The 26004-nt window shown below is 44.1% G+C and overlaps 1 protein-coding gene across 5 annotated transcripts in view; it reads right to left on the bottom strand.

Annotated features, from left to right (window-relative positions):
* The window catches only part of LOC132689603 (radial spoke head 10 homolog B), a 60395-nt gene extending 35191 nt beyond the window's left edge, over nt 1–25204 (bottom strand). For 2 of the 5 annotated variants that reach the window (XM_078439992.2, XM_078439995.2), the window contains exons 1-9: nt 25040–25203; nt 22998–23344; nt 20473–20548; nt 16228–16296; nt 14309–14482; nt 12184–12269; nt 10674–10794; nt 2312–2488; nt 836–995 (exon numbers count right to left, since the gene is read on the bottom strand). In XM_078439992.2, coding sequence (XP_078296118.1) covers nt 836–995; nt 2312–2488; nt 10674–10794; nt 12184–12269; nt 14309–14482; nt 16228–16296; nt 20473–20548; nt 22998–23248 — 1114 coding nt within the window. In that variant the 5' untranslated portion in view covers nt 23249–23344; nt 25040–25203. Of the gene's footprint in view, nt 1–835; nt 996–2311; nt 2489–10673; nt 10795–12183; nt 12270–14308; nt 14483–16227; nt 16297–16877; nt 16988–20472; nt 20549–22997; nt 23345–25039 lie in introns of those variants that run through there. The other 3 variants (XM_078439993.2, XM_078439994.2, XM_078439996.2) reach the window with 3 other exon arrangements.
* Nucleotides 25205–26004: the final 800 nt, after the last annotated feature.

The following is a 26004-nucleotide window of genomic DNA, read 5'->3' as shown; positions in this document are numbered from 1 at the left end:
AAAAAACCTATTAAGAAAACAGTTTTGGGGTGTCTGGGTGGCTCAGTCGGTTGAGCATCTGACTTCAGTTCAGGTCATGATCTCATGGTTCATGGGTTTGAGCCCCGTGTTAGGCTCTGTGCTGACAACTCAGAGCCTGGTGCCTGCTTGGGATTCTGTGTCTCCTCTCTCTGTCTCTCCCCTGCTCACACTCTGTCTCTCTCTGTCTCTCAAAAATAAATAAATGTAAAAAAAATACTTAAAAAAATTTTTTAACGTTTATTTACTTTTGAGACAGGGAGAGACAGCATGAAAGGGGGAGGGTCAGAGAGAGAGGGAGACACAGAATCCGAAGCAGGCTCCAGGCTCTGAGCTGTCAGCACAGAGCCCGACTCGGGGCTCAAACTCACGGACCGTGAGATCATGACCTGAGCTGAAGTCGGCCGCTTAACCAACTGAGCCACCCAGGCGCCCCAAAAAAATTTTTTTTAAAGAAAGCAGTTTCTCTCAGGAAACTTCTGTTTTCTTTCTTTTTTTTTTTTAATTTTTTTTTTTAATATTTATTTAGTCTTTGAGACAGAGAGAGACAGAGCATGAACGGGGGAGGGTCAGAGAGAGAGGGAGACACAGAATCTGAAGCAGGCTCCAGGCTCGGAGCTGTCGGCACAGAGCCCAACACGGGGCTCAAACTCACGGACCGTGAGATCATGACCTGAGCTGAAGTCGGACCCTCAACCGACTGAGCCACCCAGGCGCCCCGAAACTTGTTTTCTAAAGTAGTGGGTGTATTTCGATGAGTGGATTCCGTAGATAATACAGGTTAATTTATGTGCAGCTGACAGGAGAACACCCCTACCAGCACTGATGGAGGATCCCTGGCACCAGCTCCTGAAGGAAGATTCTGAAGACCCATCCAGGTGACTTAAGAACTCAGCTTCAAGATTTGGAAACTCCACTATGTGGTCGTTGGAAAATGGGCCATCATACACACGCCCATTCTTGAACGTTAATCGGCCCTGCAGACAGAGAGATTGACAGTTCAGGAAAACCATTGGTAATGTGCGTCTGTATCTTTTTCAAAGGTTTGGAGTTTTTTTGTTTGTTTTTAAGATATGCCCTTAGCCCAGGGTGCCTGGGTGGCCCAGTCAGCTTCTGACTTCCGCTCAGGTCATGATCTCGTAGTCCGTGAGTTCGAGCCCCACGTGGGGCTCTGTGCTGACAGCTCAGAGCCTGGAGCCTGCTTCGGATTCTGTGTCTCCCTTTCTCTCTGCCCCTCCCCCTCTCACACTCTCTCTCTTTCAAAAATAAATAAATATTAAAAAAAACTTTTTTTTAATATGTACTTAGCCCACATAGAATCAGGCTCCTAGAGTCTCACATTACTGTAAGTCCTCTCTCTTCCTTCTCTTCCTTTCCCATCTGTCCCACGAGCTCTCTCCAATTACCCCTAGGTCACAGAAGGTATCTTATCAAACCATGCTAGTGACCAGCAGAGTGCCTATCACCAAAGAGGGGCTCTCTTGGGATCTGTCCAACCCAGGCCAATAGTCAGTCTGATTGAGAGGTAAACACATGACCCAAGTCAGCTCAACCAAACTAAAGACATCTGTGGAAAGCTTCCTGGGAAAGAGTTTCTTCTCTCCTTCTACTTAGTGTGTATGTGGATATGAAGCCTGGAGCCACAGCAACTTATGGTCATGAGGGAGGGGCAGCATAAGAGTGAAGCTGACAGCATGGCAGGAGACGTCTCCTGGGGAGAGCAAGAACACCCTCAACATCGCTGAGTTGCTGGATCAAAGCAACCTTGCAACCCACTTCTTTTTTAAAAAAAATATATTTATTTTGAAAGAGAGAGAGAGCGCGCATGAGCATGGGGGAGGGGGAGAGGGAGAGAGAGAATCCCAAGCAGGCTCCACACCATCAGCGCAGAGCCCGAGGTAGAGCTCAATGCCACGAACCGTGAGATCATGACCCGAGCCGAAACCAAGAGTCGGACGCTTAATTGACTGAGCCCCCCAGGTGCCCCCAAATCCCCTCATTCCTTAACACTTACAGATTATTAAGCTAGATATTCCATTACTTGTGACCAAAACCACCCTCACACACACACATGTACATAACATAAACCAACTAAATAATTTCTAAACACACTTTTAGATACTGATGATATGTTGGAAATTATTTTAAAATTTGTATAGTTATCTTAATAAGACAGTAGGTTATCCTATGCAAAAATGGATGATGCACTTTACCAGAGAATGACACTCCTTGTACTGTATTTTAGTTGCTTTACAAACTCTTTAAAATGTACTCTTCACACATCTGCACTCACCATGCCGTGTTTTTTATTGGAGACCCATTGTCCCTCATACATGGCTCCACTGGCATAGTAAAATTTTCCATGGCCATGACGATACCCATTTACAAACTCTCCTATGTATTCATTTCTCAAAGGGTACTGGGAGTTGGGGATTCTCTTTAGAAACCATGAATGTGTTCCAAAGCCATTCTGAAAAGAAAGCAAATTTCCATGAGGAATGCTCAAAATATTTTCTCTTTTTACCTGAATCCATTTAAAATTCAGATAATAGATCATAACAATAATTCATTTGAAGGGACAAAGAATCCCCTGCCTCTGTCACCCACCATCTATTTTTGGTCCCTTTGAATCTGACTCCTTTAGGTACCTCATATAAGTGGAATTATATAGTATTTGTCCTTTTGCAACTGGCTTATTTCACTTAAGCATAATGTCTTCAAGTTTCATCCATCTTATAGTATGCGTCAGAATGTCCTTCTTTTAAAAATTTTTTTTAATTTGCATTTATTTCTTTTTGAGAGACAGAGTGCGAGCAGGGGAGGGGCAGAGAGAGAAGGAGACACAAAATCCGAAGCAGGCTCCAGGATCCGAGCTGTCAGCACAGAGCCCGACGTAGGGCTCGAACCCGCGAACAGCGAGATCATGACCTGAGCCGAAGTCAGACGCTTAACCGACTGAGCCACCCAGGCACCTCACAGAATGTCCTGCCTTTTAAAGACTAAATTATATTCCATTGTATGTTTATATCATCGTCCATTTGTTTATTCATTCATCCCATTGTGTCTGTTGAAGACATTATGCTAAGTGATATAAGCCAGTGGCGGGGGTGGGGGAAGGGGTTACGGGGAGTGAGTGTTTAATGGGGACAGAGTCTCAGTTTGGGAAGATGAAGAGTTCTGGAGATGGATGGAGGTGATTCACAACAGTGTGAATGTGCTTAATGCCCCTGAATTGGACACTTAAGAATGGTGAAGATGGTAAATTTTGTGTTCTGTGTGTTTTACCACAATTAAAAACTAAAAAGAAACCTGGGGTAGCTTTATTCCTATCAGAAAAGACTTCAGAGGAATAGAAATTATCAGGGCTAAAGAGGGACATTACAAATGATAAAAAGGGTCAACTCACCAAGAAGACATAACAATCCTACATGTAACAACAGAGCCTTAAAATATATAAAACAAAAATTGATAGATTTGGAAGAAATAGACAAATCTACAATTATATTTGGACACTTCAACACTCTCCTCTGAGAAATGGGTAGAAAAAGTAGACAGAAAAGAGTAATGTGCTATAGAAGAAATGTGATAAAGAACAACACTACCAACCAACTTGATCTAATTGGCATCCACAGAATACTCCATTCAACAAAAGCAGAAATGCACATAACATTCACTGAAAAAGACCATATTCTGGGCCATAAAATAAACCACAATGTATTTAAAAGAAATGTAATAAGTGTGTAAAGAACACAAAGTATGTTCTCTGATCACAATAGAATTAAACAAAAAATCAATAACAGAAAGAAATCTGGAAAAAGTCTCCAAACATTTGGAAATTAAGCAATATACATCAAAATAATTTATACTCAAAAGAGGAAGTCAAAATAATTTATATTCAAAAGGGAAATTAGAAAATATTTGAACTGAACAAAAGTTAAAAGCATATCAGAATTAATGGAATACAGATAAAGCAGTGTTAGGAGAAAAAATTTTAGTATTAAATGTTTGTATTAGAAAAGAAGAAATGTCTCAAATCAATAAAACTTCCATACTACAACTCAAGGAGAAGAGCATAGTAAACCTGAAAATAATAACACGTAGAAGGAAAATAATAACAAAGAGCAGGTATCAAATTAAAAACTCAAAACCATCAAGAGAAAATGAATAGCACTAAAACTGGCTCTTACAGAATTTTCATGACATGGCTACATCTCTAGCCAGGACTGAAGAAAAAAAGAGAAAACACAAAGTACTGATACCAGAAGAAACAGGGAACATCACTATAGATCTCCTATAATATGGATTAAGAGAATAACTAGAGAATATTATGCACAGCCATATGCTAATAAATTTCTATGAAATGGACAAATTCCTTCAATAACACAAACTTCCAAAATTTACTCAAGAAGAAACAGATAACCTGAATAGTGCATTATCTATTTTTTAAGTGTTTTTTATAGTTAATATAGAGTTAACTTATTGTTACTCTTGTCACAAAGATAGCTCCAGTCCCAGAAATCTTCACTGGCATCTTCAGGTAAATGGCTCCAGAAGAGAGAATACCAATTCTACAAACTCAGGAAATTAAAGAGAACACTTTCCAACTCATTTTATGTGGCAACATCACCCTGGTTACTAAAATCTGGCAAAGATATTAAAGGGAAAGAATACTAAAGATCAAAATCTCTCATGATCATAGACGCAAAAATTTTCAACAAAGTATTAGGACATTGAATCTAGCAACATATAAAAAGGATAATATAATCATGGTCACGTCAGGGTGATATCACTGGAATACAAGGTTCATTCAACATCTGAAAATCAATCAATGTATTGAAAGTGAGGGGATGGAGAAACATCTATCACGCAAATTGATGGCAAAAGAAAGCCAGAGTAGCAATACTTACATCAGATAAAATAGACTTAAAAAAAAAGACTGTGGGGGCACCTGGGTGGCTTAGTCAGTTAAGCATCTGACTTCTGCTCAGGTCATGATCTCACAGCTTGTGAGTCTGAGACCCACATCAGGCTCTGTGCTGACAGCTTAGGACCTGGAGCTTTCTTTGGATTCTGTGTCTCCCTCTCTCTCTGCCCCTTCCCTGCTCTCTCTCTCTCTCTCTCTCAAAAATACAAACACTTAAAAAAATAAAAATAAAACAAAGACTGTAGCAAAAGACAAAGGAGGACACTGTATCATCATAAAGAGGACAATCCAACAAGATCTAACAATTGTAAATATTTATGCACCCAACATGAAAGCACCCAAATACATAAAACAGTTAATAACAAACATAAAGGAACTAATTGATAATAATACAATAATAGCAGGGGACTTTAACACCCCACTGACATCAATGGACAGATCATCTAAACAGAATCAACAAGGAAATAATGGCTTTGAATGACATGCTGAACCAGATGGACTTAACAGATACATTCAGAATATTCCATTCTAAAACAGTAGAATACTCATTTGAGTGCACATGGAACATTCTCCAGAATGGATCATGTATTAGCCCACAAAACAAACCTCAACAAATTCAAGAAGATTGAAATCATACCATGCATATGACCACAATGTTATGAAACTAGAAGTCAACCCCAAGAAAAAAATTTGGAAAGACCACAAATACATGGAAGTTAAAGAACATCCTACTGAAGCATGAATGGGTTAACCAGTAACTCAAAGAAGAAATTAAAAAGTACATGGAAATAAATGAAAATGAAAACACGATGGCTCAAAACCTTTGGGATGCAGCAAAAGCAGACCTAAGAAGAAAGTATACAGCAATATAGGCCTACCTCAAGAAGCCAGAAAAATCTCAAATAAACAACCTAAATTTGCACCTAAAGGAGCTAGAAAAAGAACAACAGACAAAACTTAAAATCAGCAGAAGGAAGGAAATGATAAAGGTTAGAGCAAAAGTAAATGATATAGAAACTAAAAATAATAATAGAATAGATCAATGAAACCAGGAGCTAGTTTTTTGAAAAACAATCAACAAAATTGATAAACTTCCAGCCAGAATTATCAAGGAAAAAAAAAGAAAAGCCTCAAACAAATAAAATCACAAATGAGAGAGGATAAATAACAACCAACACCTCAAAAATATGAACAATCCTAAGAGAATGTTATGAAAAACTATAGGCTAACGAAGTGGAACAACATGGAAGAAATGGATACATTCCTAGAAACATATAAACTATCAAAACCAAAATAGGAGGAAATAGAACATTTGAATAGACCCATAACCAGCAAAGAAATTGATTCAGTAAAAACAAAACAACAACAAAAAAAAATCCCAACAAACAGAAGTCCAGGACCAGATTCTACCAAACATTTAAAGAAGAGTTAATGCCTATTCTTCTCAAACTATTCCAAAACATAGAAAAGGAAAACTTCCAAATTAATTTTATGAGGCCAGTATTGCCTAATACCAAAACCAGATAAAACATCCACTAACAAAGAGAACCAGAGGGGTGCCCGGGTGGCTCAGTCAGTTGCATCTGGCTCCTGATTTCAGCTCAGGTCACGATCCCAGGGTAGTGGGATTGAGCTCCGTACTGGGCTCCATTCTTAGCATGGAACCTGCTTAAGATTCATTCATTCATATTCATATTCTCTCTCTGTCTCTCTTTCTCTCTCTCTCCCCCTCTGCCCATCCCCTCCCCCTCTAAAATAAAAAATAAACGTTAAAAAAAAGAGAGAACCACAGGCCAGTATCCCTGAGGAACATGGATGCAAAAATTCTTAATAAAATACTAGCAAACCAAATCCAACAATACATTAAAAAAATCATTCACCACAATCAAGTGGTATTTATTCCTGGGTTATGAGGGTGGTTCAATATTCACTAATCAATCAATGTGACACATCACATCGATAGGAGAAAGGACAAGAACCACATGATCATTTCAATAGAGGCAGAAAAGGCATTTGACAAAGTACAACATCCATTCAATGATAAACACCCTCAACAAAGGAGATTTAGAACATACCCCAATGTAATAAAGGCCACATATGAAAAACCCACAGCTAATACCATCTTCAATGGGGAAAAACTGAGAGCTTTTCCAATATGATCAGGAGCAAGACAAAAAAATATCCATTCTCGCCATTGTTATTCAACATAGTACTAGAAGTCCTACTCACAGCAATCAGACAACAAAAAGAAATAAAAGGCACCCGAATCAGCAAAGAAGAAGCCAAACTTTCACTATTTGCAGATGACATGATATTCAGTATAGAAAACCTGTAAGAATCCACCAAAATACTACTAGAACTGAACAATGAATCCAGTAAGGTTACAGGATACAAAAGCAACATACAGAAATCTGTTGGATTTCTATAGATCAATAAGGAAACAGCAGAAACAGAAACTAAGAAAACCCATTTACAATTGCACCCAAAAATAATAAGATACCTAGGAATGAAACTAATCAAAAAGGTGAAAGACCTATACTCTGAAAACTATAAAACACTGATGAAAGAAACTGAAGAAGACACAAAGAAATGAAAAGACACTCCATACTCATGGATTAGAAGAACAAATACTGTTAAAATGTCTATACTACCCACAGCAATCCACAGATTTAACACAAACTCTATCAAAATATCATCAGCTTTTCTCACAGAATTAGAAAAAAACAATCCTAAAATCTGTATGGAACCACAAAAGACCCCAAATAGCCAAAGCAATCTTGAAAAAGAAAAGCAAAACTGGAGGCGTCATGATTCTGGACTTCAAGTTCTATTATAAAGCTGTGGTAATTAAAACAGTATGGTATCGGCACAAAAATAGACACATTAATCAATAGAACAGAATAGAAAATCCAGAAATAAAACCACAATTATATGGGCAATTGATCTTCGACAAAGCAGGAAAGAGTATCCAATGGGAAAAAGACAGTCTCAGGGCACCTGGGTGGCTCAGTCAGTTGAGTGTCCAACTCTTGATTTCGGCTCAGGTATGATCTCACAGTTTCATGAGTTCAAGCTCTGCATCGGGCTCTGTGCCAACCGTGCACAGAGCCTGCTTGGATGTCTCCCTGTCTTTCTGGCCCTCTCCTGCTCACATTCTGTCTCTTTCAAAAGAAATAAAAAAACTAAAAAACAATAACAACAACAACAACAACAACACAGGGGCACCTGGGTGGCTCAGTTGGTTAAGCACCCGACTCGGTTTCAGCTCAGGTCATGATCTCACAGTTTCCTGAGTCTGAGTCCCATATTGGGCTCTGCCCTGGCAGCATGGAGCCTGCTTGACATACTCTCATTCTCTCTCTCTCTCTCTCTCTCTCTCCCCCTTTCCCACTTGTGCTGTCTCAAAAAATAAACTTAAAAAAATAACTATTTTTAAATAAAAGACTGTCTTTTCAACATATGCTAATGGAAAAACTGGAGAGGCACATACAAAAGAATGAAACTGGACCACTTTCTTACACTATATAGAGAAAAAAATTCAAAATGGACTAAGGACCTAAACGTGAGACCTGAAACCATAAAAATCTTAGAAAAGAACATATGCAGCAATTTCTCTGACATCGGCTGTAGCAGTTTTTTTATAGATCTGTCTCCTGAAGCAAGAGAAACAAAAGCAAAAATAAACTATTGGGACCTCATCAAGACAAAAAGCTTCTGCACAGTGAAGGAAACAATCAACAAAACCAAAACGCAACCAACGGAATGGGAGAAGATGTCTGCAAATAATATATCCAATAAAGGGCTAGAATCCAAAATATATACAGAACTCAGAAATCTCAACACCCAAAAAACAATCCAATTAAAAAAATGGGCAAAAGACACGAACAGACATTTCTCCAAAGAAGATATACAGATGGCCAAGAGACATGTGAAAAGATACTCGTGACCACTCATCGTCAGGGAAATGCAAATCAAAACTAGGATGAGGTATCACCTCACACCTGTCAGAATGGCTAAAATCGACACCACAAGAAGCAACAGGTGTTGGTGAGGATGCGGAGAAAAGGGAACCTTCTTGCACTGTTGGTGGGAATGCAAACTGGTGCAGGCACTGTGGAGAACAGTATGGAGGTTCCTCAAAACACTGAAAATAGAACTATCTTAGAATCCAGCAATCACACTACTATTTACCCAAAGAATAGAAAAACACTAATTGAGAGATACATGCACCCCCATGTTTATAGCAGCATTATTTTCAACAGCCCAGATATGGAAGGAGCTGTGTCCACTGACTGATGAATAGGTAAAGAAGATGTGGTACATGCACACATGCGAGCGCACACACACACACACACACACACAATGGAAAATTACTCAGCCATCGAAAAGATTATGTGGCCATTTGCAACGACATGGATGGAGCTAGAGACGCTAATGCTAAACAAAATGAGTCAGAGAAAGACAAATACAAGCAAAGTTAAGAAGCAAAACAGGAAAAGGGAAAAAAACGGAGAGAGAGCGAGAGAGAGTCGAGGCAGGAAACAGACTCTTAACTACAGAGAACAAAGTGATGGTTGCCAGAGGGGAGGTGGGCAGGAGGGTAGAAGAAACAGGTGCTGGGATGAAGGCACTTGTCATGATGAGCACAGGGTGATGTATACAAGTGTTGAATCACTAAATTGCACACCTGAAACTAATACAATACTGTACGTTAACTGGAATTAAAATTAACAACTTAATAATTTTAGTTTAATAGTAAAATAATTTTTTTAAGAAAATAAATCAATGTAATTCAACATGATCAACAGACTAGAGAAGAAAAACCACACAGATCCTCCCACTGGAGGCAGAAAAGCACTGGACAAACTTCACATCCATTCATGATAAAAACTGTAAGCAAATGAAGAATTAGAGCACTTCCTCCTAATAACTGATGGCTCTTCCTGATAAAGAGCATCCCTGAAAAACCCACAGCAAACATCGCCCATGATGAAAGACTGAATGCTTTCCCACTAGGCTCAAGCCCAATGCGAGGCTGTCTGCCCCTGCACCCGTGCTCAGGATTGTCTATATTAAAAAATCCCAAAGAACCTACAAAATACTGACCAGAACTATTATGTGAGTTCAGCAAGGCCCCTAATTACCAGATTAACATGCAGATATTATCAGAAAACCCAAGCTTGTATAAGTCATATAAAACTAACCGTATGAAGCCTTTCTTTTCTGTGCGGGAAATACACAGCTCCTAAGGCATAGATAATAGTCTTGGTCTACACACGAGCCATGGGAATTGAGATCTGCTTGCTTGGGGGCGCCTAGATCAATCAGTAGGTTCAGGGTCCGACTCTTGGTTTTGGCCCAGGTCACGATCTCATGGCTTGTGGGGCCGAGCCCACAAATTGCACTGACCATGTGGAGGCTGCTTGGGGTTCTCTCTCTCCCTCTCTTTCTCTGCCCCGCCCCCCTGCGACTCACACACTCTTTCTCTCTCAAAATAGATATTTAAAAAAACCATTTTGTTGCTCACCCGTGTGTAAGACCTTTAGAGAAACCTAAATAATAAAATGGCACTAAAAAAAGAGGGTCTGGACCAGCAAATCATACTTTGGGTTTCTAAATTTAGCAGTGCTGAAGTTTCAGGTGACCGGATGATGTACCAAGTGACGCATGTGCAGGGCATCAGCAGCGTCCCCGTCTGGGTGCATTCGGGTCACACCCACGGGCGCCGTACCTGGACACCCTTCTCCCACTGTCCCGTGTACTCTTCGTTGGTCGTCAGCCACCTCATCCTGCCTTCCCCGTGACGCACGTTGTCCTCCCACTGACCTTCATATATGTTTCCAGACTTGTAACTGGGACCGAGAAAAATGAAAAAAAATCGGTTATTTTATATACAACACTTATCTTTAGGAAGACTTTCTTTTACATTTTTTAAAATGTTTACCTATTTTTCTGAAACAGAAAGAGACAGAGCTCAAGCAGGGGAGGGGCAGAGAGAGAGGGAGACACAGAATCCGAGGCAGGCTCCAGGCTCCGAGCTGTCAGCACAGAGCCCGACGTCGGGCTCAAATTCATGAACCTCAAGATCATGACCGGAGCCGAAGTCTGAGGCTAAACCAACTGAGTCACCCAGGCACCCCTAAGAAGACTGTCCTTTAAACTTTTTCTCTAAACACCTTTGAAGAAATCCAACCCTTGTGCCCATACAGTCTCCTCAAATGGACAGGTGGTAAAAATCATCATCTTAGGGATAAGACAACCCACTTTATTAAATCCTTTGATCATTTAATTAAGGTGATAAGGAGGATAAGAGCAGGGATTTTAAATCTTTTTAAAACAACTCCGTATAGTAGTATGATTAGTTAACATTTTTGCTCCCTTTTTTTTTTTTTTTTTTGTTAAAAAATGTTTTTTAACATTTGTTTTTGAGAGACAGAGAAACAGAGTGCAAATAGGAGAGGTGCAGAGAGAGAGAGACAGAGAGAGACAGAGAGAGAGAGAGAGACAGAGAGAGAGAATGAGAATCCAAAGCAGGCTCCTGGCTCTGAGCTGTCAGCACAGAGCCCAATGTGGGGCTTGAACCCACGAGCCATGAGATCATGACCTGAGATGAAGTCAGATGCTTAACTGACTGAGCCACCCACGCACCCCTTGCCCCCAAATATTTCAATCCTTAAAATATATGACTCCATCAGCTCGATCTAAAATCAAGCAAACACGTCAAGAGTCTTCTGAAAACATACGAGATATCCATGAACGAGAGAACAAAGTTTCTACATGTGATAAAGTATGGTTGTATCATTAGATCTCACTTAATATAACGTTCCTTTAAATTTTCTGTAGAATATTTTCATCACTATGGAGATTCCATTGGGGTGAATTGAAATATTCCGCCCTGCCTATATAGAAAACGTGTTCTCCGAAATTTCTGCACCTTATCTTTTTTTTTTTTTCAAAGTTTATTTATTTTGAGAAAGAGAAGAGAGAGAACAAGCAGGGAGGGGAAGAGAGAGGGAGAGAGGATCCCAAGCAGGCTCTGTGCTGTCCGCATGGAGTCCAATACGAGGCTCGAACCCACCAACCTTGAGATCATGACCCGAGCCGAAATCAAGTGTTGGCCGCTTAATCAACTGAGCCACCCAGGTGCCCCTCTGCACCTTATCTCTAAGCAGCTAAGTGCAAATCATTTGGGCCCCACACCCTCCCCCCCACGCCCCCAGAGCGGCCGTGGTAATACGTACCATCTTACCCCCCAGCCGTTTCGGATGTTGTATGCCCAGTCCCCCTCGTACCAAGAGGTCCCTTCTTGATTGTAATAAATAGAGCCCTAAAACAAATGATATCATTTTAACAAAGCAAGCCATACAGCAAATGTTTATTAAAGGCAAAGATGAATTAAAGGAGTCCGAACTACGTGGAAGTCAAGGTCCTATGAAGGTAAGACATCTATGGGGCGCCTGGGTGGCGCAGTCGGTTAAGCGTCCGACTTCAGCCAGGTCACGATCTCGCGGTCTGTGAGTTCGAGCCCCGCGTCAGGCTCTGGGCTGATGGCTCGGAGCCTGGAGCCTGTTTCAGATTCTGTGTCTCCCTCTCTCTCTGCCCCTCCCCCGTTCATGCTCTGTCTCTCTCTGTCCCAAAAATAAATAAAAAACGTTGAAAAAAAAAAATTTAAAAAAAAAAAGACATCTAATCCATGATATGCTTCTGTCTCGTAATCGAGAAAATGGTGAAGTATCCACCAAGTAAGAAAGAGATGCCACCAATCAATGACTCCCTAATAATGAGGCGTCACATTAGGGCTAATCATTATATTATATATATTATATTCGATAACTGTGAGTCAAGTAGGTACCTGAACAATCCCGTTGTGTTGTTACCTAAACTGAGTAGTAGCACCTTCTGTGTAACTGAAGGCCAGTCCCTTTTATGTACCCAAACCACTTTCGTTTTACCCATTTGTCACCTTATTTGACTTCCTCCGAGTTTAACATTTATTTATTTTTGAGAGACAGACAGAGACAGAGCAGGAGCAGGGGAGGGGCAGAGAGAGAGGGAGACACAGAATCCAAAACAGGCTCCAGGCTCTGAGCCGTCAGCAGAGAGCCCAACGCGGGGCTCAGACTCACGAACCATGAGATCATGACCTGAGCCAAAGTCAGACGCTTCACCGGCTGAGCCACCCAGGCACCCCAAGACTGCCTCCAAGTTTAAGTGAACATGGTGTAACCTTGCTTCAGTGACTCCTCTGAGGAATAGTCACCATGCACGTATGAGGACCTTCACTGAATGGCCTCAGGTTGCTTCTTTATTCAGTGGTTTATTTCTCTGTGTGTGTGTGTGTGTGTGTGTGTGTGTGTGTGAGTGTGTGATTTTTCTATCTTCTTCTCCACTACCAAGCTGGCTTGTTCCTTCGTGCAGCCATCCAGGGGCCGTTGTCTAGAAGCTGCCACCACCCCCAGTCTGAATTGATCCACTATGAGCTGAACAAGGGGAGGGAAAGGAAGGGAAGCCAATGGACAGAATTGTCTATATTCGAGTCGAATGATGATTATAATGGTACACTGTTTCTTTTAACATTTTATGAAAACACTGCTGCGGTATTTTATCATCCAATACAAAAGCAAATAGTGCCAGAAACAGCAACCTTGCTTAAAAGGATCACCTGTGGTAGTGGTGAGAATGTAAATTGGGCCAGATGCTGTGGAAAACAGTTGGGAGGTTCCTCAAAGCCTTAAACATCGAGTTACCATATTCCACTCCTAGGTTTATACGCCAGAGAACTGAAGACAAGTACCCAAATAATCCTTACACACGCGTTCATAGCGGTGCTATTCACAGAAGCCAAAAGATGGAAAGAGCCCAAGTGCCCATCAATGGATGAACAGATAAACAAAACGTGGTCCATCCATGTGGTGGACTATTAGCCACAAAAAAGAATTAAGTACCTACGACACGGATGGATCTCAAAAACATGATGCTGAACAAAAAAAAGCCAGATCCAAAAGGCCACATAACATAGGGTTCCATTCACATGAAACATCCAGAGTAGGTAAACCCATAGAGACAGGAAGCAGAATGATGGCCACCGGGGGGTCCGGGTGGGAAATAACTGCCTGGTGGGTACTGGGCTGTACTTTGGAGGGTCGATGAAAATGTTCTGGGACTAGACAGAGGTGGTAGTCTCAGAGCACTGAGAATGCACTGAATGCCGCTGAATTGCAGACTCTGAAATGGTGAGTTTCGTGTGATGTGGATTTCACATCAATAAACAAGAAGGGACCATAGTTGTAGGACAGCCCCCTACCTCCCACACCTCTATTTGTTCATCCTATCTATGGACGGGAGTCAAGTGGCCGCCTCACCCACCTTCCCGTGTCTCTTGCCGTGACACCATTGGCCGATGTAGGACACGGGGTGCGTGCCACATACGAACATACCAAATCCGTGCCTCACGCCGTGTATCACTTCTCCTTCATAGGTGCTGCCATCCGGCCACGTGTACATGCCATGCTTCATGGGCATGTTCTTCACAAACTCCCCCTAGGGCAAAACGACCCTGAGAGTGAGAGAAAGAAGGCAGTAGAGAGACCCCTCTCCTATGGGCAGACTGAGATGCCTCCTTGACTACTGGATACTATTCCCGTCTCTCCTCCACGGAAACAGTGGAGTATCCGCCCCCCTCCCCCAGCCTCCACCCTCCTCCCTCCCTCTCTACACACTCCGTCCTCTGTCACCTCCCCTCTCCTGGGCAGAAGCACCAGCAGGATAAAATAGCTGGAAGCTGAGCGCAGAGAAGGCTCCAAGAAGCAAACAGGTGACGTGGAACAGTGGCGGTTTGCGATCCCGGCCTCGGGAACTTTAGAGTCTTGGAACCCACCTCGAAGGAGGCTCGATGCCCTGGGATCTCCAGGGGACTCTGGTGATTAGCCCGGCTTAGTGATCAACTCATGGCAACCCTTCTTTCTGCCTGTGGTTCATCAAAATATTCTGTAGACACACCAGCCAACCGCCCGCCCTGTGGGTGACTTCCAGAGAATCCGCTTTGCTTGGGGCCAGGACGTCAGCTGAGTGGGCAGCACGCAGTTGCATGCACCACAGCCCTGAGCCACTAGATTCTCTCTCAGGAAGGAGACCTGGCTGGAGGCGGCCAGCCAATGGAGAAAAGAGGACAGGGTAGTCTGGCCTGCTCGCCGGCCAGATCCCAGGAGGCCAGCTGACCTCCCTGAAGATACTTCTGTGACAGCCCGAATCCCACCCATAAACCCTCGTGTCTAGGCTGGCGTGGGAGGGTCTGTGCCTCCTAGGAGTCCCGCCTTCGAACTTCCAGAGACGATAAACCAAGGGCCACAGGCTAGAAGCCAGGGTGTTGCAGGGGAAGAATGTCCCTGGAAAGGCTGGCCCCAAACCACCAGATCTTCAGGGGCCCCTCCACCTCTGTGGCTTGTCTCCCGCTCTCAGGCCCAGTGAACTGCCCACCTGGCCGGCACTTGTCTCCGCTTCCCTCACCTGGCTGCTATTTGAATATGAGCATATGTGCATAGGTTTTAAAGGTCATCACTACCACTTATAAACCCCATCACCAGCAACCCTGCAATTGCGAGTTTGAGAACAGCCTTCTAGCAATCGATTTAAAAAATACATATTCCCTTTAAACCAGCAAGATGGGTTAAGGGAAACCCACATCATAGAATAAAAGCAGCCAGTAAAACTAGGTGGATCTGGGTGAACGGCTATGGTGTGATCTCCAAAAACTAAAGGGACAGAAGAGAGTGTACAATAAACTATACTTGTGTTTGAGAAGAGTAAGACAGGCCAAATAAATGCACGGGCGCTGTGCCCGCCCAGGAGACATCTAGAGTGTAAGGATGAACGGGGTACCGATTGCCAGAGGGTCCCGTGCAGTTAACAAGTTACTTTTCACCTGTATTCTTTGGTTCTGGGGTCTTTTTTTTTTTTAAGTTTTTTTTTTTTTTTTTATTTTGAGAGAGAGAGAGAGTAGGGGAGGGGCAGAGAGAGAGGGAGAGACAGAATCTCAAGGAGGCTCTGAGCTGTCAGCGCAGAGCCCAACTCAGGGCTCAATCTCACGAACCGTGAGATCGTGACCTGAGCTGAAATCAAGAGTTAGATGCTTAAGCTACTGAGTCACCCAGGCGCCTGGGATCTGTGGACTTTTTTAGACCCGTGAGCTGCATTACTCTTGTGAAAGTAGTATGTTTGATTGTGGGAAGCTGACCGTTACATTGTGTTAATTACAGTGTAAAACTAGAACACAGGACATACTTTACCTCATATTTCAGTCCATCGGCCCAAACATAAGTCCCTTGTCCGTGCATAAGTCCTTCTGAAAACATACCCTTTAAAACAGAACAACAACAAACCATTAGGACCATTGATTCTACGTAACAGCTGGTTTTAGTTCTCAGAATGGAGCCTTATCCCACTTTCTTTTTTTTTAAAAATTTTTAAACTGTTTATTCATTTTTGAGGGGGGAGGGTCACAAAGAGAGGGAGACACAGAATCTGAATCAGGCTCCAGGCTCTGAGCTGTCAGCACAGAGCCTGATGTGGGGCTCAAACTCATGAACCATGAGATCACGACCTGAGCCGAAGTCGGACGCTTAACCGACTGAGCCACCCAGGCGCCCCATCCCACATCCATCTGCATGAATACGCTTATCCAAATCCCCCAAAACCTACACGAAGCAGTCCTGTGTGACACTTAAACGTGAGTTTTAAGTTCGGTCTGTGTCTTCCTCTAATTAAGCTAGGTAAAAATTCCATAGTTCAAAAGAATTCATATGCTTTTGGTTTTGCATTTCAAAGTTTAAGGATTTTTTAAAAATTATTTAAACTAGGTAGACCTGGTTAAAACCGTTATCTGGATGTTAGAAAGTACCCCATTTGTAAATTTCACGCTCGTCTGTTTTCCACTTACTGGGACTTATCCGTATGGGTGCGCCCGTGCCCCCTGAATATTCCTCTATGTATACAGTTGTCAGGAGGGTCCACTTATGTTTAGTGTCTGTTGTTAACACATAGGAACTAGTCACCGAAAACTTTGCACGCCTGAATGCCTAAATGTAATCAGAGAAAACAAGGCTGAGAAGTACTCCCAGTTTGGGCCGCCTGGGGGGCTCAGTCATTAAGCGTCTGACTCTAGATCTCAGCTCAGATCATGATCTCACGGATTGTGGGATCAAGTCCCACGTCTGGCTCTGTGCTGATAGCACGGAACCTGCTTGGGATTCTCTCTCTCTCTGCCCCTCCCCAGCTTGTGCACACACTCTCTGTGTCTCTCAAAATAAGTATATAATAAACTCAGAAAAAAAAAAGAGTACTCCTAGTTGTTCCTTAGAATCACCTTGTTAGAGTCAGTGGGTGAAGGGGGAATATGTAACAGTGCCCTAATTCAGTGGATCTCAGACTCTTGCATGCTTCAGAAATCACCTGGGGATTGCTGGGCCCACCCCGGAGATTCTAATTCATCAGCAGGTCTGGGCTGTTGCCCAAGAATGAGCATTTGGAAAAAAAAAATACCCAGGTAATGCTGCTGGTCCCCAGGACTGCACTCAGGAACCACGGCCCTAACTCACTAGCAAGAAGACACATTTTGTTAGGTGTCCAGGTTAGCCTGGGCTCACAGGAGACAGGCTGGCGTTGAGGAAAACCACGGGGCAACTAGGGGCTTTCCAGCCGCAGGCCGGCTGTTGTTTGTATTATGGAATCAATTACGGTCACAACAACTGGCGTTTTAATTAACAAACTACACTAGAAAAGATCATGCTGTGTCTACATGGTAAGGGCAAATGTTCCATGAAATGTTTGGCTTTATTGTCTATCTTTAGGGGATTGTGATCTAAACATGTGACATACCCACGGTCTGACTCGGGGCCTGGGGCCACAGTAGAGTCATTCTGCTGGGTCTGCCGCTCTCGCAATTTAAAGGAGAGCCGAATGATGATTATTTAAAACAAATTTTTTTTAACATTTATTCATTTTTGAGAGAGAGAGACAGAGACAGAGCACGAGTGGGAGAGGAGCAGAGAGAGAGGGAGACACAGAATCCGAAGCAGCCTCCAGGCTCCGAGCTGTCAGCACAGAGCCTGACTCATGAACCGGGAGATCATGACCTGAGCCGAAGTCAGATGCTTAACTGACTGAGCCACCCAGGCGCCCCAACAGATGATTATTTTTAATTAAAATAATTTGAGTCTGAGGAAAATACGGAAAGTTTACCCAGCAAGCAGCAGGCAGTGGTGGGGAGGAGATCTCAGAAATGGAGGGGTATTTGCCCCCACATCAACAGTTAAGGCAAGGCCACTGGGCCAGGCTGGAGCTACCGGGTCACTGTGGACCGAAGGCCACCGGAGACAAGACCCTCTGGGGTAGTGGGAGCCGATACTGTGTCTTCAGCAGCCTGGGAGGGGTCGATCTCGTGTAATCGAGAACTGGGTGTCGCTGGTTGATTTTTTAATTTTTTTTATTTTAGAGTGAGCACCAGGCAGGGGAGAGAGGCAGGCAGGGGGTGGGGGAAGAGAGAGGATCTCAAGCAGCCTCCACACTCAGTCCTATTCACACAGCAGTGCACTTAGCGCCCCGATTGGTGAAAGGAGACTGATCAGCAGGAACGCAACAGCTGATTCCAAAACTGGCCGAGGCCAGACGGGACGGCCACATTCATGACTATTATTCAGCCACGCTAATGGCGTTTTTAAGAATTTACATGACGCAGGAATAAGAACATGTTGTATGTTTAGTGGGGGGGGGGGGGGGGGGGATCAGGGGACTGAAACCCATGCTTTCTGACCCCAACCACAAAAATTTGTTCTTATTGAAAACACACGTTTCTACCCCAATGTTTATAGCAGCGCTTTCAACAATAGCCAAATTATGGAAAGAGCCTAAATGTCCATCGACTGATGAATGGATAAAGAAGATGTGGTTTATAGATACAACGGAATACCACTTGGCAACGAGAAAGAACGAAATCCTGCCATTTGCAGCAACCTGGATGGAACCGGAAGGTATCATGCTGAGCAAAATAAGTCAGAGAAGGACAGATACCTTATGTGTTCACTCATATGCAGAACTTGAGAAACTTAACGGAAGAACATGGGGGGGGGGAGGGGAAAAACAGTTACAGAGAGGGAGAGAGGCAAACCCTAAGAGGCTCTTAAATACAGAGAACTGAGGGTTGATGGGGGAGTGAGGGGGAGAGGGGAAAGTGAGTGATGGGCATGGAGGAGGGCACCTGTTGGGATGAGCACTGGGTGTTGTATGGAAGCCAATCTGACAATAAATTATATTTTTATTTTTATTTATTATTTATTTTTTAAATTAAATTTTTATTTATTTTTGAGACAGAGAAAGAGCATGAACGGGGGAGGGTCAGAGAGAGGGAGACACAGAACCCGAAGCAGGCCCCAGGCTCCGAGCTGTCAGCACAGAACCCGATGCGGGGCTTGAACTCACGGACGGCGAGATCATGACCTGGGCTGAAGTCGGATGCTTAACTGACTGAGCCACCCAGGCGCCCTGGTAAATTATATTTTTTTAAAAAAGCACACGTTTCTTTGATAATCTGAATGATCTACTGTGCCATTGCTAATGATGGGGGAAAAATGAAAACACTTCAAAAGTGATCTAATAATTATGGTGTAGTCATGAACAGTAAATCAGAGAGCTATGCAGTATTTTAAATATTACGGAGGAAGACATGGGGGTGGCTGGTGTTTAACTGGGGCCAGAGTCTCGGTTTGGGAGGATGAAGGTTTCTGGAGGTGGAGGCTGGGGAGGGTCCTGTGCTTAATGCCCCTGACTGTACACTCAAAAATGGTTACAATGGTAGGTTTTATGTATATTTTGCCGCAAAATATTTAAGTTACGAAAACCATGCGGCGAGGCAGCAAATTATTCATAAGTGAAAAAAGTTTCAAGATGTTATCTGCGAAATCAGTAGGCCCTATAAATGCTGACACATCCATTCGAGGAATTAAAGGGACGCGGCGTGTCCAAAACATTTAATGGCAAAGGGGTGACAACACTGGGATTTTACTCTTTGCTATTTGCTCCAGTCGCCTTCAGGTTGTTTGGACAATAAATGAAAATCAGGAAAAGGGGGGCGCCGTCGGTTAAGCATCCGACTTCGGCTGAGGTCATGATCTCATGGTTCACGAGTTCGAGCCCCACGTTGGGCCCTGTGCTGACAGCTCAGAGCCTGGAGCCTGCTTCGGATTCTGTGTCTCCCTCTCTCTCTGCCCCTCCCCTGCTCATGCTCTGTCTCTCTCTCTCTAACATAAACATTTATTAAAAATCAGGAAAAGAAAACAATCTAAAATGATGACTTCTGAGGTGTGGATCCATGGTTTTACCTTAAAATAGGTAACTGGGTTCAAAGTCAAATCAGCAGTAAGTACTTCCAATTTCTTTTGAAGACTCAACAGACTTTTCTGGAGATACAAATCTCAGACTCTCCCAGAATATTCTCACCGTCCTCCCCTCCCTGCCCATCCCCAAGACGTGTAACTCACGTGGTACGTACAGCCTCCTTGAAAGACCGCAAAGCCTTCTCCCTCATACAGCCCATGGACTGTTTCCCCTTCATAGCTGCCAAGAAATAAAGCTCAAGGTAATGAGTGGTGTGATCAACCACAAGCGATGGTGGGTTAAAGTCATAATTAACATCAATGAAGAAGTACAAACAACATTTCACATTTGCTCATTCAACATATGTTCCCCGAGGGCCACCGTGAACAAGACTGGAAAGTTCCTGCCCTTTGGTGACCCTAGTTGACTGCGGAGAGACAGGCAGCAAGGAGGAAACAAACAAACAAGAGGATGCCAGATCATGTTCAATTTTTATGACAGACATGATGGGGGAATGAGGCTGAGAATAAGGAGGAGGCAGCTGCTGTGTACAGGCGGTCAGGGCCTCTTGAAGGACACAGAAGTTGTAGTGAGATGTGCAGGTCATAAAACAAACAGCCTTAAGAAGAACTCTGGGAAGAGGATGTTGGGAAGAGGGTGCAGCAAGTGCAAAGGCCCTGTGGCAGGAAGGAGCCAACAGCTCAAGTTCAGCCAACAGAAAGGAGGGCAGCCCAGCTGGAGAACAGGAAGGAGAGAGAAAGAGAAGAGGAGAGGAGACAGATGCTGGGGTGGGGGGTGGGGTTCCTCTAGGAGGAATCAGGAGACGGTTCTAAGAGGGGAGCTGGCCACGGTCAGATTTATGTCATAAAAATAGCATCTGGATGGCCGCTGTGTGGAGAAGAGATTGTAGGGAGAGCCAACAGCCAGGAGGAAATAGTGAAAAGGGGCAGAGATGGAAGGTGAGGGTTTATTCTGGGCAGTTTTGGTCTGGGATGATGAAAAAGTTCTCGAAATTGATAGTGGTGATGGTTGTACAACAGGATGAGGGTACTTAGTGCCCCTGAATTGTACACTTAAAATGGTTAAAATAGCAAGTTCTACGTTATCTGTCTTCTATGATGATAATTTTTAAAAATCTTTTTAAGTTTGTTTATTTTGAGAGAGAGAGAGAGAGAATGTGAGCAGGGGAGGGGCAGAAAGAGAGGGAGAGAGAATCCGAAGCAGGCTCCACGCTCAGTGCAGAGAGCTCAATCCTATGACCCTGGGATCACCACCTGAGCCAAAATCAAAAATCAGACACTTAACCAACTGAACCATCCAGGCGCCCCTCGGTTGCCCTTCTATATGCTAATACAGAAATACATGGGATACACTAATACGCTAATAAAATAAGAGAGAAATTAAGAAAATAATTCCATTTACGATTGCACCAAAAACAATAAAATACCTAGGAACAAATTTAACCAAGGTGGTGAAAGACCTGACCTACACTCTGAAAACTATAAAACACAGATGAAAGAAACTGAAGGCAACACGAATGAAACGATCTTCCATGCTCGTGGATTAAGAATTAATATTGTTAAGATGTCCATCCTACCCAAAGCAAGCTACAGATTCAATGAAATCCCTATCAGAATGCCAACAGCATTTTTCACAGGACTAGAACAAATAACACTAAGATTTGTGTGGAACCACAAAAGCCCCTGAATAGGCGTCTTGAAGAGCAGAAATAAAGCTGGAGGCATCACAATCCCAGATTTCAAGATTTACTACAAAGCTGTAGTTATCAAAAGAGTATGGTACTGGGAGAAGAATAGACATATAGATCTATGGAACAGAACAGACAGTCCATTAAAGCCACACTTCCACGGTCAGTTAATCTACAACAAAGGAGGCAAGAATACGCGAAGGGGGAAAGACAGCCTCTCAGTAGATGGTGGTGGGAAAACTGGACAGATACATGCCAAAGAGTGAATTGAGACCACTTTCTCATACCATGTACAAAACAAGACTCAAAATGGATTACAAATCCGGGGCACCCGGGTGGCTCAGTCATTTAAGCATCCGACTTCAGCTCAGGTCATGATCTTGAGGATCGTGAGTTCAAGCCCCACGTCAGGCTCTGTGCTGACAGCTCAGAGCCTGGAGCCTGCTTCGTGTTCTGTGTCTCCCTCTCTCTGCCCTTCCCCCGCTCATGCTCTGTCTCTGTCTCAGAAATAAACAAACATTAAAAAAAAATTTTAAAAAAAAAAGAAAAAGAAAAAGAAAAAGAAATAGGCACCAATGGAGAAGCCCAGGGCCGGGCGGGGGGGGGGGGGGGGCATGGCAGCACACAGAGGAACCATCTATGGGGTGTGTTTTTCCCAGTGAAGAACCTGGGGCTCAGAAAGGTTCAAGGATGGGGTTGATGTCATAGAGCCAGGACTCCGGTCCAGATCTTATTTCAAGTCCTGCAGTCTTTGCTTTTGGACACAGGGGGCTTGAAGTCGGGTTGGACGATGTTCAGGAGGGAGTTATAAATTTGAATATAAAACTCCAGGAGAGAGACCAGGGCTGAAGACACAGACTTTTACAGTCACCTAGGGGAGTGACAGGGAAAGCCACGATAAGAGATGGCAGAGAGAGAGAGAGAACAGAGCATGAAAGCACTAGAAAGGGGAACACGGAAGACGCAACCCATCAAATTCACCTTTCAACTATGAGTTTGGTGAGAATGGGCTCTTCGTACTGAGTGGCATCTTCATTCCGCTGGGCATCGTCATTGGACTCTTTTCTGAGCCCTGATTCACTGAGATGCGTTTGCAATGGTGCGGCAGCCCTCGGGGACAGTTCTTGTCTAGCAGCGTTGCTGTCTGGTGTGGAAAAGTCTGGATTATCAGTGGAGGGAGAGCGGGAAAACTTATCCGCCCGTTTGTCCGCTCTTTTCTTTTCTTTCACCATTGTCTTTAGAAGTCCTAAAGTTTACTTTATATATGTAAGTATCAAATGATTCCTTTGGTTGGGAGCTGTTTGTTTCAAAGTGTTGATCGGTTTTATCTGAAAAAGAAAAATCGTAGCTCTACATACTTACGGGTTTCATCCGTAGCTAAAATTTTAGCTTTACAACCCAATGTCATTATCATTCTCCTCTTTATAAAGCTTGAAAAATTATGATTATCAAGTATCACCAGTTTATAAAAATATCGCATTGGTTGTTCCTAAAATTTTTATTTTATTTTTAATGTTTATGTATTTGAGAGAGAGAGAGAGAGAGAAACAGAGCATGAGCAGGGGAGAGGCAGAGAGACAGGGAGACACAGAATCCGAAGCAGGCTCCAGGCTCTGAGCTGTCAGCACAGAGCCCGACTCAAGGCTGGAACCCACGAACTGCAAGATCATGATCAGAGCCGAAGTCGGTCGTTTGAGCCACCCAGGCACCCCATTCCTAAAATTTTTAAAAACTGGAAACACTGCCTACCATTTCTTTTCAAATAGTGTTCCAGCAAGAAGGGAACCCGATACATTAAAAAATGGCTACTTAACCCTTAATGTTTTACATGCCGGCAATTCCTACTTTGAAAGCCCATCTCTTTTTTTTTTTTTTTTTTGAAAGCCCATCTCTTAATACGTCTGCATGGAGGGGCGATTGGGTGGCTCAATCAGTTAAGCATCTGACTCTTGATTTCTGCTTGGGTCATGATCTTGTGGTTCATGGGTTCGAGCCCCACGTCTGGCTCTGTGCTGATAGTTGGGAAGCCTGCTTGGGATTCTCTCCCTCTCTCAAAAAATAGGTAAACTAATATATATAGATAGAGATAGAGATATAGATATATCTATCTATCTCTATATATAGATATATAGAAATATATATCTATAGATATAGATATAGATATAGATATCTCTGCATGGTAAAGTGCTCAAAAGCTGCGTTCAGGTTCCTGCACTGCCCCTCACCAGCTGTGTGTCCTTAAGCAGGTTAAACTCCATCTGCTTCAGATACCAAACAGAAAAAACAGGGCCTTGTCTCATTTGTAAGAATTATATGAAATGATGCACAGAAAACCTCTGAAGTGTGGGATACAACACACTATCAATGATGTTGTGATTATTGTGTCACTTTCCTGTGTTTGAACTTGAAATCTTGGGCTGCCCACTCCATATGCCAGACTGAGTGCCTCCCGTGCCAGAAAAGGAGCCGTGTGACGTTTGCCCAAGGTCACAGAGCTGACGGGCAGGTCCCCAAAGCCACAGTTTTCATGGCCTCCCAAACTGGCCTCATTGGAAACATCCCAGTGCAACAAGCAATATACACAGACGAGTCCTGGGGTGCAGGGCAAGGTCTGGTCCCTCCTCACACCCTGAGGGGTCCAAGGGGACACCCCCACACCCTCTGCTTGGATGGCATCCTCTGGACACCCCACCTGCCAGTCAACGACACCCCTAGGCTTTGCTCTCACCAACATGATCCCGCTTTTCTTGTCCTTCAAACCCCATTACTCCCTCCAGCCCCTAGCCCAGGGAGGCCCAGGTGAGCCTTTGCTACAGATAGGTTTGCGGTCTCTGGGTGAAATCTTCACTACAACTAAGGCCCATCTCCTTCCTCGAGGCCTGTTTCCCAGTAACTTTAGTTTATATTCTGGTCCCCCTGGCTTGAGGCCCTTTTACCCTGGCGATTTATTCCTTCCTTAGGCAGCACAAAAGGGGCGCGCATTCGCTGAGCTTGGGGCTCCCCGCAACTCCTGCCCACCGCACCTGCTCAGGTCCTGGGGGCCGCGTCCGCCTGGCGGAGGAAGAGCCGGACCTGACCGGGAAGTCGGCCGCGGCGCACGCAGGACCACCGGCGGGGCGCCCACCCGGCTCCGGTCTCCGGCGGGGGCGGGGGCGCAGCCAGGAGGAGGCGGAGATGGTGCGGCGACTTCGGAGCGTCCCGACCGAGGCGGGTCTCCAGGCAACCACAGGCCCCGCCCCGCCCTTAAAGGGACCGCCGGCCGAGAAGCCGCTGAGCCACAAGGCTCGGCCCCTCTGGTCCAGAAGTCCAGGTGGCAACCTGGAGCTGGACGCACCTGACGCAGGTTTCCCCAGCTCTGTTAATTGCCGCGTGGCCTCGCAGCGTTTATCTTCACCTTAACACAGGAATCCAGGCGGCTTCCACTGCCGTGAACAAATTACTCCAAACTTAGTGGCTTAAAGCAACACGAGTTTATCATCTTAAGATTTTAAGTTAGGAGTCCAGCAGGACTGGTTCCTTCGGGTGGCTCCAAAGGAGAATCTCTTTGTTTTTCCAGTTTCTCGACGCGGCCTTCCTACATCCTCGGTATCAGCTGAGAAAGGTTCTCCAATTTTTAAGTCACGGGGTAGATTGGGCCCACCCGGCCAATCCAGGATCGTGCCCCGCTTCATGACCCTCCCCTCAACCACATCTTCAGAGCCCCTCTGGCCACTCGGGTCACGTATTTGAGGGCTCTCGGATTAGGACACAGTGGTCGGGGAAGGGGGGTTGCCTAAGACCCCCATTTGTAGAGTTCCTGCAACTATTAAATGAGATCCTGTAGGAGGGCACCACAGCATAGGCACTTGGGCCAATAATTACTCGATTATTTCAATACATCTAAGGAATTCTAAGTTTGCAAATAGAAGCTGAGTAGGGGGGGAGGCCACACTGGTCACTGTACGGCCCACAGGCATCTGGGTCCACAGGGACTTGCTTTCGTCTCCGG

The sequence above is a fragment of the Panthera onca genome, chromosome E3 (genome assembly GCF_046562875.1).
Source record: "Panthera onca isolate mPanOnc1 chromosome E3, mPanOnc1 haplotype 2, whole genome shotgun sequence".
Classification (NCBI taxonomy): domain Eukaryota; kingdom Metazoa; phylum Chordata; class Mammalia; order Carnivora; family Felidae; genus Panthera; species Panthera onca.
This window is presented reverse-complemented; position numbering and strand designations above follow the sequence as displayed.